Below are 20,338 nucleotides of genomic sequence, written 5' to 3' on the forward strand. Positions count from 1 at the left end.
ACGACTAATAATCTTGAATACGGGATAGTGGGCGACACAACAATCCATCACATCATAGCGCCACAGGCTCTAGCAGCCCTTAGTAGCTTATCAGATCGTGGCCTAGCAAGTCTCTAGTTGTCTACGTGACCTCAGTGTAGCAACCTATAGCTCTATCTCTAATAAAGAGGTAAAAATTGGAACCCTTACGTAAGGTTGAGAGAGGCAAGTCCGAGAGAGGACCTAAAGATCTCTTCCCGCTTCTTCTCGTCTCTTTTTTTCATCATCTGTTCTCTAGACTCTAGTTGACTTAGGTATCAGAAGATCTTCCATCAAACACGCTTCAGTAAACGGACTTTCCTTGCAGATCTAACTACCATAGAGGGTGGCCTCCATCCACCGAGACGTCTAGCCGATCTCCCAATGCGACACCATCGGAGCCGAGTTGCAACAAATATTTTTCAAAATTTTTCTCATATCACACTTAAGGTCTCAATAGAAATCAAGTTTCCTTTGCTGCTTTGGTGCTAAAAATATTGTGCGGAAAACTTGCTTTTCTTAAAAATTTAGTTTTTATTTATTTATTTAACATAGAATTAAAAAAATTGAAGAACTTGTTGTTATGACTATAAAATTTGTCTTTCTCTGAAAATTTGTTTCTTTTTTTTTTTAAACAGATTTTCTAGCAGCCAAACATACAATAAACTTTATTGCAGGCCAAATTGATATATTAGGATGAGGATAAAAGATGAGAGAGAAGTAAATAACAGCTAGAGAGAAAAGAGGATCAAATACCCAATCTACCACAAAAATAAGCCAAGATAGAGAGAGAGGTAGCCCAACTACCATTGATCATCCGAAATTTACTAAATAAAAGCCATCCAATCAAGTCCTGGGCATGATCACTTACCATGTGTTCATAGATTAAAATTTATGGTGAACAAATGATAAGTTTTCTCGAGATTAAGAGTGCCACTGGGTTCAGTTGGTAGTAAGAGTCATCTTGATTCCGGTCTCATCTTTACTACATTTGAAAATTTCAAATGAATTTGCTCATGTTATGTGAAAAATAAAAAAAAGCACACTTAGAATACGATGTTCAATGATCAATTTTGCTCATGTAGATTTATAGCAATATCTTTCATTTGTCCATGCTACGACTCAGTGCCTAGGCATGGGATCAACAAAGCACGCCTCCCGTCCTCCCTCCCATTCTTCTCTTTCCGCTGGATCAAAAGTTTGAGAATTCTAGTAACAGAAAGATAATCTCAAATTAAACAACAAAGACCAATCAAAGAATTTAAAACAATAGGAGCAGTTCAACCCTATGTGGCAAAGAATGTGGGGGTTGCAATGGAACAAATATAAAGTCTGCAAGAATGGAGTGTAGGATGGAGACTAAGCGAGAACCAAGGGTTGCGTGAGGAGAGAATATTGGTAAAGGTCGGGCGGACTCAGGCTATGAGCAAGCTCTAGGGGTCCTGCCCACCTCCACTGAGGTTTGCGTGGGGATTGATTCCGAAGGTTGTTGACCTTCAATTCGACCCTTGTAACTCAATATCCCGAGTTTTTTGTGAGGGAACTCAGCATCCCAAGTTTTAAAAGAAGGAAAGTCCAAGTAGAGTGGGGTGGGATTTAGGATTGGAAGCGAGCTCGGGCTGGTTTCGGGTCGAACTTCGGACTCAGTCCGAAATTATTTAGACTGATGGGTCTCAGGCCGGCTTCGAATTGGATTTCGGACTCAGTCTGAAATCATTCAGATCGGGCTCGGATTAAAAAAATAGGATCCGTTTTACTTCGGACCGAGCTCGGGCCTACCTTTGGCCTGTCCCGGAGCCGGCCTGGGCCCGACCCCAAATTTTAGCTCGATCATGAGTTCAAATTTTTGATCCGAACCTAATTTTTTATTTAAACTGATTTAGCTTAAATAAATGATCTGAATTAGTCCAAATTGATTTGTTAGCTTAAATTGAGTTAACCAATTAGCTAAATTTTAAGGCTTCCATCCGGCATTCCATCCTTCAATCTTCCTTTCGAGTCTCAATTTTTTCCATCGAGGTCTCATCTCGAAGAGCCCTAGCTCCCATCCATCGACCATTGCCATCCTCACTCCCGATCCTCCCTGCTCTCCCGATGTCTTTCCTGCTCTCCCATCGGTCTCCATCGTCGCTCTCCTCCCAATCTTCAGCGGTGTCGGGCACCCCCCTCCAATCTCTTGCAAGTGCTCTTCTTTCCATTGGTCCGTCTCCATCACGCCTCTCCCTCCGTCGCGTCCCATTATCGCCGGCGACCCTACAGGCACTCAAGAACCCACCTCCATCGCCTCCTCCCCCACCTCTGTTGTGCCTCTCCCTCCGTCGCACCCTATCATCGACACCCCTAGCATTGACCCAAGCATTCAAAAAACCCACCTCCATTGCCTCCTCTCTCACCTCCGTCGCGCCCCTCCCTCCGTTGTGCTCCATCATTGCTGCCTCCATCGTTGCCCCTCTCTCTGTCGCACTCCATCGACGTCACCGCCCCCATCGTCGCCCCCCTCCCTCCATCACACTCTGTTGTCACTGCCCCCATCGCCGACCCTGTCGTCTGTCTTCAACCACCAATTGCAGATCTGATTGCAGATCGATCGAATAGTCAAGGAAGATGGCCAGATAGGGGAGCTGAGGAAGATTGGAGAGTCGAGGAAGATATGGGAGGCTGGGAGGCGAGTGGGTTGGCCTAATTAGGCTCGGGCCGGGCTCGGGTCCAGACTCGGGCCTGTATTTTTTGAAAAAAATCGGATCTAGGTCTAGCCTGAAGCTCGAAAAGTTATTTCCTGTCGGGCTCGAACAGAGTTATGGCTCAGCCCAATCCGACCCAGTTCCAGCCCCAGTGGGATTAGAGCCCCTTCCGGTCCTAAAATTAAGTGGTTAGAGATGGATATTTTGCCCCAAAATAGCATGGTCATTCTAGGGCGCCCTTATTTCGATGCCCCGTAGACCTCATATCCAACAATCATGTCATACATTGCACTAAAGCCTGATATCCACCCTCATATAACACAATTATGTCATGCATTGCACTAAAACCTGAGATCCACCCCGTTATCCTAAATTCACCTCTTGTCCTATCTGGCAGTTAGGGATTGTTGTGGTTCATAGGGATAGCAGGATAGGTGATGGTAGTTGAGGCTGCAGTATGATTTAGCCAATCACCGACCAAAGACCTGAGAATTAAGCAGTGGTAGCAGAATTTTTCTTGCTTATCGGGCAAAGTCAAATTTGCAACCATCAGGATATCTACGTACTTAATTATTCAATGACATCTTCTCAATTTAGACTTACATAGCTTTGACTGGAAAACGTTCGATGTCTTTGATTAAGATCAAGGAGGTTCTGAAATATCATTGACCATTCCATGCCCATGTTTCTCCTTTGAGCAGGGAGGCCTGTGGGAAGTACGCCAAAGTTGTGAAAGAGCTAAAGAGCTAAATTTTTGAGCTATTGGAACTTGTTGCGCTCTGGGCTTGCAGGCCAAGCGATTGATCAGGTTCTTTAGAGATCAGTCCAAGCTTCATCTGCCTCTACCACTACCCTCCATGCCCTTTGGTGGATGTCTGCACAAAGGATTCAGGAGCCATCACCATCGTTGCTCAAGATGATGTTGGTAGGCTTGACATCAGGAGGTGGTCTGATGGAAGGTAGGTTGGAATTAACCCAATTTCCAACTCTTATATTATCAGCATGTTGGTGTGGTCCCTCCTCTTATGGGACCTATTACTTTAAATAAGAAAAAAGAGGCTTCACATAGCCTTTTGTGTGGCGCATGAGCCAAGAGGAGAATGGAGCTTGGGCAGCATGCGAAAATGCGTGGAAAGAAAAAAAAAGGCCAGCGATACACAAAAGATTTTTGTGGTGCTGTAGAAACCAGCAGCGCGCGGAATTCTTTTGTGGCTCAAAAAGACATAGACGTGGAAAACGTGTCCAAAACTGGCTTTAACTTTTATGCTATAAACAAGAGAGTCCGAAGTAAAAAAGTGATCATAAAAAAAAAAAAAGTCATAAGCCACCAAAAAGAGATAAAGAGAGGAGAAAAGAAGCTTGAAGGGTGCTCCATGCAAGTAAAAAAAATTGAAGAATATCAATTAGAGGAGTTTACTTGATCTCGGATTAGAGTTATTTCATTAAGGATTCTAGTAGAGGTTTGTTTAATTTTGGATTTCTTTTATCTTGTATTAGATCGGTGTTTTCCACGTGATGTCAGAAAAGATTTTTATACTCTAAACTATTATTACAGTAGAAGCTTCTTCTTGCTCTAGTCCTTGTATAGACGTAGGCTTCAACTAAACTACGTTAAATTTTGATGTTTTTATGATTATTGTAATTTCTTTGTGCTTTTGGTATGATTATTAATATAATTTTTTTTTTTGCTTTATCTATTATCTTTCAATCCTCGAATCCCAACAAGTCATATTAAAGCAAGGTTCCACCGAATCCAGAATACTAAAAACAAAATTTGAAATGCTAATCGATGGAGGATCAATCTTCATCTGGCACTATGATCAAGTTGACATCAACCAACTAATCGATTTGGGAGCCTCACATAGAAGACCTCCTTTATTATAAAGATCTTCATGATTCAATCGAGGAAGTTATTGCTCAGCCTAATAAGATGTCAGATAAAGAATGGGAGAAACTGAATCATAAAATTATTGTGTTAATATGGTAGTGGATTGATGATAGTGTTTTCTACCATATTTCAAGGACGTTAACATCCATAGACTAGTTGAAACCAAAAAGTCTATACAAGAGAAAGACGGCGTAGAATAAGGTGTTCCTAATTCACAAACCGGTGAACATGAAATATAAGAAAGAAAAATTTCCATAGCGAAGCATCTAAATAACTTTCAGAATGTAGTGAACCAGCTTTCCATGATGAAGATGGTATTAAATAAGAAGTTTCAGTCCTTACAATTGTTGAGTTCCTTATCCAACAGTTGGAAGACTCTGGTGGCGTCTCTAAACAATTTTTTATCGAAAGATTTGATAGCCTTGATAATGGTGAAAGACTGTATATTTAATGAGGAGGCAAAGGGGAAGGAGCAAGGGGTCCCAAGCCATAATAAAGTTCTTGTCACGGAAAGAAAAGAAAAAAGCAAGCATAGGGACTCTTAATCTAACTCAGATGATGGTCGTATTAAATTACGAAAAAAATCCAAATTTCAAAGCGGTAGATGTTACAATTGCGGCAAATAGAGTCACTCTAAGAAAGACTATCAATTACTGAAGAAGGAGAAGTCGAAGAACAAATCAGGCCATCCAGTTTGGACAATAAGACGATAGCCATAGCTATAAGTGGAGAGGTGATCATTATATGTGGCACAACAGATGATGGTCTTGCAAGTACTACTAGCCAAAACTCTATCTAGATGATTGATATGGCTGTTTCGTATCATGTTACAGTGAGGCATAAATTATTCTCATCTTATTATTTCAGTGACTTTGGGATGATTAATATGGAGAATGATGGAAAATCAAAAATCATTGACATCGAAGATATTGTGCTGATCATGAGATTGGGGTACAGGTAAGTATTGAGGAATATTCAACATATATCAAATATCCACCTGAACCTATTGTCGACAGGGATATTATACAAGGAGGTCTACTACAATGTGTTTGGAGATGGCAAGTGGAAGCTGACTAAGAAATCGCTAGTAGCAGTTAGAAGCATCAAACAAAGCTCTCTCTATTTCATGTAAGTCAAGCTCAGCAAGAGGGAGATGAACATAGCTGAAAAATTTTCTATCTCAGAATTATGGCATTGACGATTGAGACATATAAGCCAAAAGAGGATGTTAGTTTTGGCCAAAAAGAATACTCTTCTTATTGATGGTTTTGGATTAAAGATATGTGAAAGCTGCTTAATAGATAAGCAAATCTGAGTTTCTTTACAGATTTTTTCCTCTAAAAGAAAAACTGGTGTATTAGATCTTGTTCATAGTGATATTTGTTCTATGAGTGATAAAATTCTTGATGGATACTCTTACTTTGTGATTTTTATTGATGATCACTCACAAAAAGTTTGGACATATATTTTGAAAATAAAGTACCAGGCACTCGATATATTCAAGCAATTTCACGTCTTTGTTAAAAGAGAGATTAGGTAAAAGCTGAAGTACATACGAACGAACAACAAAGATAAATATAGGATTTTGTTTGAGAAATACTGTTAATAGAATGACATCAAATTGGAGAAGATGGTGCTTAGGATGCCACAGCAGAATAGGATTGCTAAGAGGATGAATAGGATGATCAATGAGAGGATCAGGAGCATGCTCTCTCATGCTAAACTACCGAAGGTATTTTGGGGAGATGCATTGATGACTGTTGTTTATATCATTAATCTTTCTCCTTCCTATGCTCTTAAGGGTGATATACTACAGAGAGTATGATTAGAGAAAGATGTTTCTTACAATCATTTGAAAGTATTTGGATGTAGGGCATTCATGCATATTCTTAGGGATGAGAGATCCAAACTAGATGCCAAGGCAAAGCAGTGTATATTCCTAAGCTACGATGATGGAAAGTTCGGCTACTGATTGTGGGATCTTGTGAAGTAGAAGATCGTGTGCAGCCACGATATTATTTTTTGGAAGGATTAGATGATCGATGACTTTGAAAAATCTAACAAGCTGAAGTCGACTCCGAGCAGCCTTATAGACTTATGCCCAGATATCTCCTCGAGGAGTCTTGATGATTGAGGAGCAACTGCAGATGATGGTACATATGACAATCATGGGATTGAGGAGAGTGTGGGTGATGTTTAAATTAAACCGCATATTGAACTACCTGTACAGGAGGTCTAAAGATTCATAAGAGAGTGGAGGCCATCCATGATATATCAATCACAAGATTACATACTATTGATGGATGTGGGAGAGCCTAGTCCTACTCCAAAGCCATGGAGCAACAACATAGTAAGGAGTAGATGAAGGCAATGAAGGAGGAGATGAATTCTTTATAGAAAAATAATACATATGAGCTGGTGAAGATGCTTAAGGGAAAGCGAACACTCAAAAATAAAAAGGTATTCAGATAGAAGCCACAGGAGATTAGTGTACAATTAAGGTACAAGGTGAGATTAGTTGTGAAAGATTTTGGTTAGAGGAAGAGCATCGATTTTGAAGAGATTTTTTCATCCATCGTAAAGCTCACATCTATTCGAGTTGTCCTCAGTCTCGTTGCCTATTTGGACCTTGAGGTGGAATAACTTGATGTGAAGATAGCATTCCTTCATGGTGACTTGGAGGAGGAGATAGATATGGAGCAACCAGAAAGGTTCGAAATTAAGGCAAGGAGAATCTGGTGTGTTGCATGAAGAAAAATCTTTATAGGTTGAAGCAGGCACCACGACAGTGGTATAAGAACTTTGATTTCTTCATGATGGAGAACGAGTATAAGAGAATAAGTTCTGACTATTATGTGTTCATGAAAAAATTCTCTAATAATAATTTAATAATATTTTTACTAAATATTGATGACATGTTAATTATGGGACATGATATTGTCAAAATCAACAATCTAAAGATGAAGTTGGGTCAGGCGTTCGCGATGAAAGACTTGAGGTAGGTCAAAACTATCTCAGAGAGGAGAATCACTCGAGATAGGAGATCTAGGAAGCTATGATTGTCAGAGGAGGCTTATGTTGAGAAGGTGCTGGATCGATTCAATATGAGTGGAGCGAAGTCGGTGCTGAGTCTGCTTGCAAAATACTTTAAGTTGACCAAAGAGTAAAGTCCAAATAGTGAGAAGGATCAAGTAGAGATGAGTAAAATTCTCTATGCCTCTTCCATGGGGAGTCTTATGCATGCTATGGTGTGCACCTGGCCCAATATTGCTCATGTGGTTAGTGTGATCAGTCGATTTTTTTCAATCCTCGGAAAGAAGCATTGGGAAGTAGTGAAATAGATAATGAGATACCTTAAAGGGACAACTAGCACATGTTTATGCTATGGCAGTGGAGATCCTATGCTACAAGCACATATACAGATATGGTGGAAGATGTGGACACACGAAAATCCATGTTAGGTTATTTGATGATATTCTCAGGGGGAGCGGTATCATGGCAATCGAAGTTACAAAAATATGTCGCACTATCATTAATGGAGGTGGAATACATTGCTATAACGAATATCGATAAATAAGTGCTATAACTAAAGAACTTATTGGAGGAGCTTGGCAGGCAGTAAGAGATATACGTTGTTTATAATGATAGTTAAAGTGCTATCCATTTCAGTAAGAACTCGATGTTTTATTCAAGGATGAAATATATCGACGTCAGATATCATTAGACTCGGAATGTGCTAGAGATAAAGCAGTTTAAGCTTGAAAAAATTGACACTGAAGAAAATAATTTTGATAGGTTAATGATGTCAGTTTCAGGGACAAAATAATGAAGTACAAGAGTACTGCAGGCTTGATGGAACCCCTATATGAGTTGAGAGGGAGAGATTTGTTGGTGTGATCCCTCCTCATATGGGACCCACCACTTTAAATAAATAAAAAAATGCTTCACGTAGCCTTTTGTGTGGTGCGTGAAAATCAGGAGGTGCGTGGAGCTTGGGTTGCACCCAAATGCATGGAGAGGAAAAAAAAGCCAGTGACGCATGGAAGACTTTTATGGTGTTGCGGAAACCAGCGACACGTAGAATCCTTTTGTGGCTCGAAAAAATGTCGACATAGAAAATGAGTCCAAAATGACTCTAACTTTTGTGCTATAAAAAAGGGAGTTCCTCGATGTGAAAAATGACCACAAAAAAGGAGAGAGGCCGTAAGCCACCAAATGAAGATAGAGAGAGAGAAGAAGAGAGGCTTGGAGGGTCATTCATTTAAGTAAAAAAGATTAAAGAAACATCGATTGGAGGAGTTCGCTCCATCTCGGATTAAAATTATTCTATTAAGGGTTCTACTAGAGATTCAGGGGCGGCTGAAGGGCAAAGCCACCGAAGCCCTTGCCTTAGGCCCCCGCCCCCAGGAGGCCCCCCGCTCGGTGCTCGCTCGCATCCGGCATCGTGGTCCAGCCTCTGCCTCTGGCATCCCGATCCAGGCGTCCAGCCTCCGCCTCTGACATCCCGGTCCCGCCTCCAGGCCCTCCACGCTCCATCAGTGACCGCATCCCGACGTCCCGATCCCGTCTTCGACGTCCCGATCCCGCCTCCAAGTCCAGTCGCGGTCCAGCCTCCGCCTCCACGTCTCCACCTCCAGCCATCCGGACTCCGACGTCCCACCATCCCGGTCCCGCCTCCACGCTCCATCAGTGACTGTGTCCGCATCGGTCGATCGGCGCATCCCAGCGTCCCGATCCCGCCTCCACCTCCATGTCTCTGCCTCCGACATCCCAGTCCCACTCAGCCTCCAAGTCCACGCTCCACGACTCCACCAGTCCCAGTTTCTCCGGTCCGGCAAGGCCTCCCCGGCTGGCAAGGCGGCAAGGCAAGAGCAAGACCACCAGGAGCCAGGAGGTGAGGAGGTCCAGCCATCCAGGATCACCACCGGTAAGTTTCTTCTTTTTTTTTGTTTTTCAGCACTCCCCCTCCGCCCCGCTTGGTGCGTCGGGCCGGCGGGCCGCCGGTCCGCCTTCGTTTCTCGAAAGTCGGAGCCCGGAAGAAGGCCCCTCCCTGGCCCCTGTCGGACCCTACGGCCTGCGCAGCCCCTAAGTCCCCCCTTCCCGCTCGGTCTGAGGGTGAGAAGTCGCCTGTCGCGGGCCTCGCAGCTCGCCGATGGCCGATCGGCCGATGACCGATCACAGCCACAGAAGACAAAAGGGCGTGCCGCTGTGGCATCAAATTTTTTTTTTTCAAAAATCAAAACACGTGGCCGGTGGCTAATGAGCAGGTAGTGTGGCTGCGTGGGATGGTGGGAGAGCATGGGAGAAAGAAAAAAAAAGGAGACGGGGGGCGGCGGGCGGCTTGCATTAACAACGTTACAGCGGTAATTAATCTGATCCAACCACTTCAACGAGAAAATTTCAACGATCATTTTTTTTATAAAACTAATCTGAATTGCTTCTTTTTTTTTTATATTGTTATATTTAGACAATTGATAAAAATATTATGGAATAGTGTTGCAGTGGATGCTCCATATTTTACACAGCATTCAACAATCGGGTGCTATTATTCTCATTTGCAATCAGCATTGAACAATCAGGTACTATTATTCTAATCTTTATCTATTTTTTATTTAATTTAAAATTTATATTATATTATTATATATTATCTTTATTTTATTTAATATTTGATTCATTGAATTAAAAATTTTGATTATTGATCTTGTATTGGCTATTTAAGAAATATAAAATAATTATAATAGTTATATCTTTTTGATAATTCATAATAAGAATTTAAATATGTCAACTCAAAAATATGAATCTGATTATTCAAAGCTTCAAAAAAAAAAAATTTGAAAGTTTAATACAATCTCAAAAAGGAGCTCTTGATAAATTCTTTACAAGTAATAAAAATAATAAATTAAAAAATATTGATGAATGTTCTTTAAATGAACAAGTTAATAATTTTTTAGAATTAAATGATAATGAAATATTAGAACAAGAAAAAGTCAACGAAGAGATTCAAGATAATCTTCAAAGTCATAGTGAAAAAAATCAATCGGTTAATTTAAATGATTGCATTCCTAAAAATATTTATGATCCAAGTCAATAGACAAATATTGATATAAATTTGAGAGATTTATTAGTAGAAAAAGGTCTAATTAGAATTGATGATATAGATTTTTCTAAAGATGAATTTTTAAGATATTTTTCTACTACATACTATATTCAAAAGTTGACAAACGGAGAGAAGCATAAAAGAAGATAGCTAGTTTATTCAAAAGATTTAGACAGAGTATTTATTTTTATTGTAAATTATTTAATTCTGCTTCTAGTATAAGTAAACTAGCTAATGTTGGTAGTAGAGATTGAAGAAATCTTAGTGCTAAATTTAAGAGTCATGAGATGAGTAATGAGCATGTTATTAATATGTATTCATGGATTGATTTAGAAATGAGACTATAGAAAAATAAAATAATTGATAAAAGTATTCAAGAACAAATAAATAAAGATGAAGAACATTAGAAAAAAGTCTTATTAAGAATTTTTGCTGTAGTAAAAACTCTTGGTAAAAATAATTTAGCTTTTCGTAAAAAAAATGAAAAGATCTATCAAACAAATAATAAAAATTTTTTAAGTCTAATTGAAATGATTGCAGAATTCCATCTAGTAATGTAAGAATATATTCGACATATTAAAGATGATAAAATTCATACCCATTATCTTGGACATAATGTACAAAATGAATTGATAAATTTGTTAGCAAATGAAATTAAAAATAAAATTATTAAAAAAATTTTAGAAGTAAAATATTTTTCAATAATACTTGATTGCACTCCAGATACAAGTCATCAAGATCAAATGTCTTTTATATTGCGATGTGTAGATATTTCATCAAGTCCAATCAAAATTATGAAATATTTTTTTGAATTCTTAAAAGTAGATGATACAACTAAAAAAGATCTTTTTGATGTCATTATGGATGAAATAAAATATATTGAACTTGATATTAATAATTTAAGAGGACAAGGATATGATAATGGATCTAATATGAAGGGCAAACAGCAAAAAGTGCAAAAAAAACTTTTAGATATAAATCCTAGATCCTTTTATACACCATGTGATTGTCATAGTTTAAATTTAGTACTTTGTGATATGGCTAGTTTTTGTACTAAAGCTATATCATTTTTTGGAGTGGTACAACGTATCTATTCACTATTTTCTTCTTCTACTAAATGATGAAAAATTTTGCAAGATAATATTTCTGGTCTAACTCTTAAATCATTATCACAAACACATTGGGAATATCATATTGAAAGTATTAAAGTAATAAGATTTTAAGCTCCACAAATAAGAGATGCTTTATTGGAATTAGCAGAAGTTAGTGAAGATCCTAAAACTAAAAGCGAAGCTAATTGCTTAGCAACATATGAGCTTGAAAATTTTGAGTTTTTATTGGGCATGACTATTTGGTATGATATATTATTTGCTGTTAATTCAGTTAGCAAAAGTTTACAATCAACAGATATGCATATTGATGTTGTTATAGAACAATTAAAAGGTCTTCTTTCTTTTTTTGAAAAATATAGAGAAGATGGATTTGCATCCGCTATGATTTCTTCTAAAGAAATTGCATCTGAAATGAAAATAGAACTTAAATTTCATGATAAGCATATCATTTGCAGAAAGAAATAATTTGATAAGAATGTTGACAATAAAATAACAAAATCTCTTGAAGAATCATTTAGAATTAATTATTTCTTATATATAGTAGATCAAGCAATTTTTTCACTCTAAAATAGATTTGAACAATTTAAGATATATGAAAATATTTTTGATTTTCTATTTAGTGGTAAAAATTGAAGTCATTAGATAATAATAGTTTGAAAGAATATTGTTTTAATCTTGAGTGTTCTTTAAAATATAATAACTACTCTGATATTGATGGTTTAGATTTATTTTCAGAGCTAAAAATTTTAAAAGAAATTATACAAGTGGAAGATAACAGTCCAATGGATATACTCAATCATATAAGATGACTCGACTCTTTTTCAAATACATATATTACTTTTAGAATAATGTTAACAATTCCAGTAAGTGTTGCTTCGGTAGAGAGAAGTTTTTCAAAATTAAAATTAATAAAATCTTACTTAAGATCAACAATGTCTCAAGAAAAATTAAATGGATTGGCTATATTATCAATTGAAAAAGAAATATTAGGAGAACTTGATTATAAAAATTTAATTAAAAATTTTGCATCTCAAAAAGTTCGAAAAATAAAATTTTAATAAAAATTTTATATAAATTTTAATTAAATAATTATATTTTAGTTTTTAACTTTTGGCCTCCAACTATGTTGAGCCGCCCCTGTAGAGATTTGTTTAATTTTAAATTTTTTTCTTATATTAAAAATTGTTTCCGACATAGTATCAAGAAAAAATTTTATATTTTAAATTATTATTTTAATGAAAACTCCTTATTTTGATCTTTGTGTAGACGTAGGCTTCGACTAAACCACGTTAAATTCTGCTGTTCTTGCGATTACTCTGATTTCTCTATACTTTTGGTATTATCGTTAGTATGATTTTTACTTTTACTTTATTTATTATTTTTTAGTACTCGAATCTAAATTATCAATAATGGCAACATGATGCAGATGATCAAACACCAATATTTCAACTTACATGACTTGTTGATATCTCATACTGTTTCTATGAAGAATTATTTAACATTGGTGATGGAAGGTTTGGAGCAATGATGAGAGGACGGTGCACAGGGTGTCGGTGAACTCGGTGGGGGATAGATTCTCCATTCCTTTCTGCTTCAATCCAGTGCATTATATGATGGTGAAGCCATTGGAGGAGCTTATAGATGAGAACAATCCGGTGAAGTACGAGTATAACTGGGATAGTTCTTTAACACTAGAGAGAAAGGAAAAAGAAAAAAAAATAATTTTAAGAAGCTGGGGATGGAAAACATCCAGATTGATCATTTCAGGAAGACGGAATGGTCTGATTACCATGGCGATTGCAGAGGATTGTCTCGTAAACAAAAGAATAGGAGTGTGATGTTAAAATAAAGCTAGTGTTATTGTTTGAGATGTATTATTGTCTGTTCCCACCAGATTGGCTGGAGAATCCTAATTTAGAACTCAATTATGTAAGCCATGTAATAAAACTAGAGAATGTGGAAAATGAAATCCTTGCCATCCGTATCATGAAATGTTATTCTATAATCAAGATGGATGTCTAGATTAAGAAAAAAACATATTTCTTATTTAAATTCTGTAAATCATATAAATTCAAACCATATAATTTATTTAAAATAAATAGTTTTTTCTCACAATAAATGTATTAGAAATATATTTTCTAATTCTATTTCCAGTGAGCTTGGTTATTAGCAGGGAGAGAACCTTTCGCTGCAGACCTGACTGCCAACAAAGCATACCAACCAAACGTGTAATATATGTTTAAATGTTTACTGTAATGATCATGCAATTTCTTTAGTTGATAGTGTGAAAAGATGTGGATATGTTGCAAGTAACTACCTACAAATGACTCCTTGAAACAGTTTACATTCCTAATATCGTTGATAAAAAGTCTCAGATGAGGGCACAAAACTTGCCCTGCCGATACCTGGAGGGGGTTGGGGTGGGCGGGTGGGCGCGCGTGTTGTGCGTGAGAGAGAGAAAAGAAATTATTGGGTAGGATGAGTCTACCACGTAGGATTAACACGTCAGCCACAAAATATGGTTCCCATTAAATACTTAACCACGGTTTAATAGGAAAAAGATGGTTTAGTGAAAAAGTTGCCAATCGGCTTCGAGAGTCCGGTAACCGGCGCCGCCACCGACAAGGAGCGGCCGCTATCGCTGATCCGATCGTCGTCCGTGTGGCTGCGGTCCAAGGCGCAGGAGCTGTCGGAGATCAAGGACCGGTGCGGTAGCCTCATCTCACAGATCCCCTGACCTACGCCCTCAACTTCGACGAGGGGTTCCTCCCGCCTCCCGGCGTCTCCCCCGCTCCCCAGCCACGGTCGTCCGCCGTCGGTAAAAAAATACAACACAAGCTGCCGAACTCGCGTTACTGGCGGGCGAACACCCAATCCCAGCGCACGTTAGCAGCTCCAGAAAGAATTGATGAAGCCGCAGATAGAGAGAGGACGAAAGATAAGGGCACGCTCAAATTTCGAGGCCTGCTTCAAGACTAGCAAATCAGATTATTTAAGTGCAACAAATGGAACATGGTGATTTGGGTTCAGCAGTTCACCAAATTATCCAATTTTTGTCCATTAAGGAATGCACTGGAATACACCATTAGAGGTGATTGAATGCTGTATGGACTGTGGACGTCTCAATTCGTCTGGTTTAATTAGCTACCATTTTAAGATAAAATGGTGTATACCTGTTGGGGAATACCGACCGACCCCACTCAGCCGACTCATCATCGGACCTATATGTTCAATGCCCGGTTTTATCGGCCGACCGACCGAAGGGAGCCATTACCGACCGACCGATGGGAGCCGTTACCGACCGATCGGCGGCTATCGACCGACCGATCGGCAGCTATCGACCGACCGGAGATACGTCGATCGGGCAGACCTTTTTCGCTCTCCCAACCGACTGCACCATGGAGTCTGATGCCCGACTCCTGTAACGTGTCCGACTGACTGTCGGAGGGGCCCAGATCTCCACCCGACGCCCCTCGACTGGCCGCCGACCTATGGTCGGTCGGCTCCTCCAATCGCTGTACTACTGTCAGAGACTGTCAGTCATGATAACGGCACGCGGCACTGCCGCCTAGAGGCATTATCCCATTTAAGGCATAGTCAACCCTAGCGATTTGACAGCCCCACGGTGATTTGACACCCTCACGGCGGCTCTGACAGTCCTCAGTGAGTTGACAATACTTCAATTGTCCACGCCATTAATGACGGCGCCATACCATGCTCCACTATATATATCGGGGAAGGCAACAATGCTAGAGGTCGATTCGAAACCCCTGAACTTCCTCCTCTCTAGCTCTCTCTCTCTCTCTATCTCGTTGAGCTCTCTGTTTTCATTTCATTGTTGCCTAGTCTCCTCTCTGACTTGATCGTCGGAGGGTTCCCGCCGGAGCCGCCTCCGATCAGTGTGGACTTTCTTTTGCAGGCGCTCGTTCCCGACGACCAGGCGACGAGGGGATTGGCCGCAACAGATTGGCGCACCAGGAAGGGACAGTAACCCCCATAGAATTCAAGATGATAAAGACAAGCTCAGCGATCGAGGGTCATCGGATCGACGAGGCGCTCTTCCCGCCGGGAAGAGGCCTCTCCTCCACCCTCCACGGTGGAACCTAGCTCTCCACACCCTGCAGTGACCACAGAGGCACAGATCGCGGTAATCGTGTGGCAGATGACCGTGCTGACAGACGCGGTCAAGAGCCTTCAAAGGCAACCGGTCCGGCAGCTACCTTCACCGGTCGAGCAACCGACGGTGCGCCCGATGCCCTCCAGGAGCAGCCGCCGACGTCCGCACCGATCTCCGTCTCCCCCTCCGGAGCACCTGTCACAGTGCTCCCACCGAGAGGAGGAGGGGCGCCCGCGGTGTGACAACCGTCGGTCTCGACGGCCATCTCTTTCCCAGCTGGGGCGAGCGAGGAAGGAGAAGCGGCCGCGAACACCGTCTGCTTCCCTCTCGGATTCGTCGGGAGACTCCACCCCTGGGGTCTCTCAGCACCGATGGGTCGACGACTACGAACGCAAGTTTGAGGAAATCGACCGTCGGCTCACACAGCTGCAGGTGGACGGACAGAAGTCTTCAAATGACGCCGACTTCCAGACCGCCCAACCTCTCTCCCGACTCATCCTCGACGAACCGATTCCCACTCGGTTCAAGATGCCGCACGTGGAGCCCTACGACGGCTCCATCGACCCGATCGACCACCTGAAGAGCTACAAAGCTCTCATGACGATCCAAGGGGCAACCGACGCTCTCCTTTGCATCGGCTTCTCCGCTACGCTCTGCAAAGCTGCCAGGGCCTGGTACTCCGATCTTCGATCGGGAAGTGTCCACTCCTTCGGACAGCTCGAGCACTCCTTTGTGGCCCACTTCAGCACCAGTCGGAAGCCGCTGCGAACGTCGGACAGCCTTTTCTCCCTCAAACAAAGAAAAAATGAGATGCTCCGACACTTCGTGGCGTGGTTCAACACGGCCACGCTCGAGGTTCGGGACCTCAATGAGGACATGGCCATTTCGGCCATGAAGCGCGGGCTGAAGGCATCCCGGTTCACCTACTCCCTGGACAAAACCCTCCCCCGAACGTACGCTGAGCTGCTGGAGCACGCGTACAAGTACATGCGCGCGGATGAGAGAGCTTCCGACCGGCACTTGGCCGAGCCCAAAGGCCCGAAGGGGAAGCGGAGGAAGGGTCAGGACCCCGCTATGCCTAACAGGCCCCCGACCGACAGTCGGGTCTCACCCTCACAACGGGACCAGAGGTCGCCCCGACGGCGGAGCCCAAGGCCGACACGCCCCAAGTACGATTCCTACACTCCCCTCTCTGCTCCTCGTGCGCAGATTTTGATGGAAATCGAAGGGGAATAGTACCTGCGACGGCCTCCGCCTCTGAAGGCAAAAGGCCTTGACCGACGGAAGTATTGCCGATTCCACCGGGGCCACGGCCACAATACCGAGCAATGCATCCAGCTTAAGGATGAGATCGAAGCCCTCATCCGCCGAAGATATCTTGATAAATTTTGGAGAAACCCGCCGACTCAACCCGTTGCCGATCGACGACCCCAGCCGACTGAAGAAGCGATGACTAATCAGCCCACGGCCGGGGTCATCAATATGATTTCCAAACGGCTGGGCTCGGGGACGTCTGCTGGAGGGGAGCCGACGAAGAAGCCATGCCCGGACGATGCAATTACTTTTACAGAAGAAGATGTTCGGGGCATCCAAACTTCCCACGACGATGCTGTTGTTGTCTCGACAACGATAGCAAACTATGATATAAAAAGAATTTTTGTAGATAATGAAAGTTCGACGAACGTTTTGTTTTACTCGACCTTTTTCCAGATGCGACTATCGACAGACCGACTCAAGAGGATCTCCACACCCCTGATAGGCTTCGCTGGAGATGCTGTCACAATTAAAGGAGAAGTCACTCTGCCCGTGACGGTCGGTACCGAACCACGACAAAGCACAGTCCATCTGACTTTTGCGGTCGTCCAAGTGTCTTCGACCTACAATGCCATACTTGGAAGACCCAGACTAAACGCTCTTAAAGCGATCGTCTCAACGTACCACCTCTTGGTTCGATTCCCGACCAAAAATGGAGTCGGAGAGATGCACGGAGACCAACAGCTCGCTCGCCGATGCTTCCAGATCTCTGTCCAAAGCGATGAGCTAGAGGGCTCCCTGACGATCGACAAACTAGACCAGCGGGAGGAGGGAGAACGGGGTTCACCGGCTGAACAGCTCGTTCCCATCTCGATAGCGGAGATTCCTGACCGACAGGTATGGGTCGGGTCTCAGCTACCCGACCCAGAATGACAACGGTTGGCGGAGCTGCTGAAGGCCAATGCCGACATATTTGCTTGGTCGGCAGCAGATATGTCGGGCATTCCCCCGGAGACGATAGTCCACCGACTCAACATCGACCCAACAATGAGGCCGGTGAGGCAGAAGAAAAGGTCTTTTGCTTCTGAAAGACAGAAGGCCATCGACGAAGAGGTGGACAAGCTACTCGAGACGGGCTTCATCAGAGAAACTACATATCTCGATTGGCTCGCCAATGTTGTCATGGTGAAGAAAGCCAACGAAAAGTGGAGGATTTGCATAGACTACACCGACTTGAATAGGGCCTGTCCAAAGGATAGCTTTCCACTTTCAAAGATCAACCAGCTGGTGGATGTGACGTTCGGTTATCGACTGCTCAGCTTCATGGACGCCTTCGTCGGGTACAATCAGATCCGAATGGCGTCCGAAGACGAGGAGCACACTGCCTTCGTGACCCCAAAGGGCCTCTACTGCTACAGGGTGATGCCCTTCGGGTTAAAAAATGCGGGAGCTACCTTCCAACGACTCGTCAATAAGGTCTTCAAAGACCAGATCGGGCGTAATATGGAAGTATATGTGGACGACATGCTGGTAAAAAATGCACAGACTGCGGATCATGTTCGAGACCTCGGAGAAGCTTTTCGCACTCTACGACAACGTCGGATGAAGCTGAATCCGACTAAGTGCGCTTTCGGAGTGACCTCGGAGAAGTTCCTCGGGTTCCTCATTTCTCAGTGAGGAATCGAGGCCAATCTCGAGAAAATCAAAGCAATCGTCGACTTGCGGCACCCGAACACAAAGAAGGAAGTCCAGCAGCTGAATGGAAAAATCGTCGCCCTCAGCCGGTTCATCTCTCGATCGGCTGAAAGATGCCTTCCATTCTTCAAAACCCTGAGGCAGGCGAAGGGCTTCTCTTGGTCAGACGAGTGCCGGCGGGCCTTCGAGGACTTGAAAGGGTATCTGGCTTCTTCACCCTTGCTTGTGAAGCCAGAGGTCGGGGAGACACTGTATCTCTATTTGGCTGCTTCCCCCGAGGCGGTCAGTTCGGTGCTCGTCCGAGAGAATGAGAGCTGAATTCATCAACCCATATACTACAGCAGCAAAGTGCTCCACGGCGCTGAAGCTCGATACTCAGAGATGGAAAAAATAATTTTCGCCCTGACCGTCTCCGCACAACGACTCCGTCCATACTTTCAGGCGCACGCCATTGTGGTTTTCACCAACCAGCCCCTGAGGGCGATATTGCGCCGACCCGACACATCGGGATGACTGGCAAAGTGGGCGATGAGGCTCAACGAGTTCGACATACAGTACCGACTGCGACCTGCCTTGAAGGCCCAGGTCCTGGCCGACTTCATCGCAGAATGCCCGACGACCGACCAAGGGTCGGAAGGCACGGACCTCGGGTGAGCCGTGGTCACCGAGCCTGACCCGGTCTCCACCTGGGTACTGCACATCGATGGAGCTTCAAACACTCAGGGGAGCGGGGCTGGGTTCTTGCTCACCAGCTCGAATGGGGTAGTCATCGAGTACGCCCTCCGATTTGACTTCCAAGCCTCCAATAATCAAGCTGAGTACGAAGCACTCCTCGCCGACTTGAGAATGGCGAAGGAACTTAGGATCGACAGCCTCCGGATATTCTCCGATTCCCAGCTAATCGTGGGGCAAGTCAAAGGCGAATTCGAGGCACGAGACCCAGCTATGGCAAAGTATCTTCAGAAAGTGAAGGATCACGTGGCGTGCCTCGGATATTTCAAAATCTCCCATATCCCCAGGTCGGAGAACGCCCGGGCCGACGCACTCTCCAGGCTGGCAACTTCAGCTTTCGACTCTTTGGGCCAAACGTTCGTGGAGAATCTCGAGCAGCCGAGCATCGACAAGGTCGAGGGGGTGCTACAACTGATGGCCGAACCGAGCTGGATGGATCCGATTGTTCGGTACTTGACCGACGGGATCAGCCCTGAAGATCCCGCGGAGGCCAGGCAGCTCCGATGGTCGGCCTCTCAATACGTGATCATGGATGGCCGGCTCTACAAAAGATCGTTCTCCCTTCCCTTGCTCAGGTGCTTGGAACCGATCGACGTGGATTACGCACTCAGAGAAGTGCACGAAGGGATCTGCGGGAGTCACTTGGAGGGCAATCCTTGGCTTACAAGGTCCTGCAGCGGGGTTACTACTGGCCCACCATGAGAAAGGATGCGGCTGAGTTGGTCCGGAAGTGCGAACCATGCC

At 43.1% G+C, this 20,338-nt stretch overlaps 1 protein-coding gene across 1 annotated transcript in view; it reads right to left on the bottom strand.

The window, feature by feature from the left end:
- Positions 1–14,648: 14,648 nt before the first annotated feature.
- The window catches only part of LOC140858838 (naringenin,2-oxoglutarate 3-dioxygenase-like), a 10,035-nt gene continuing 4,345 nt past the window's right edge, over positions 14,649–20,338 (bottom strand). The window contains exon 2 of the mRNA XM_073260119.1: positions 14,649–14,760. Coding sequence (XP_073116220.1) covers positions 14,649–14,760 — 112 coding nt within the window. The remainder of the gene's footprint in view (positions 14,761–20,338) is intronic.

This window comes from Elaeis guineensis, chromosome 6, assembly GCF_000442705.2.
Source record: "Elaeis guineensis isolate ETL-2024a chromosome 6, EG11, whole genome shotgun sequence".
NCBI classification, from domain to species: Eukaryota; Viridiplantae; Streptophyta; class Magnoliopsida; order Arecales; family Arecaceae; genus Elaeis; species Elaeis guineensis.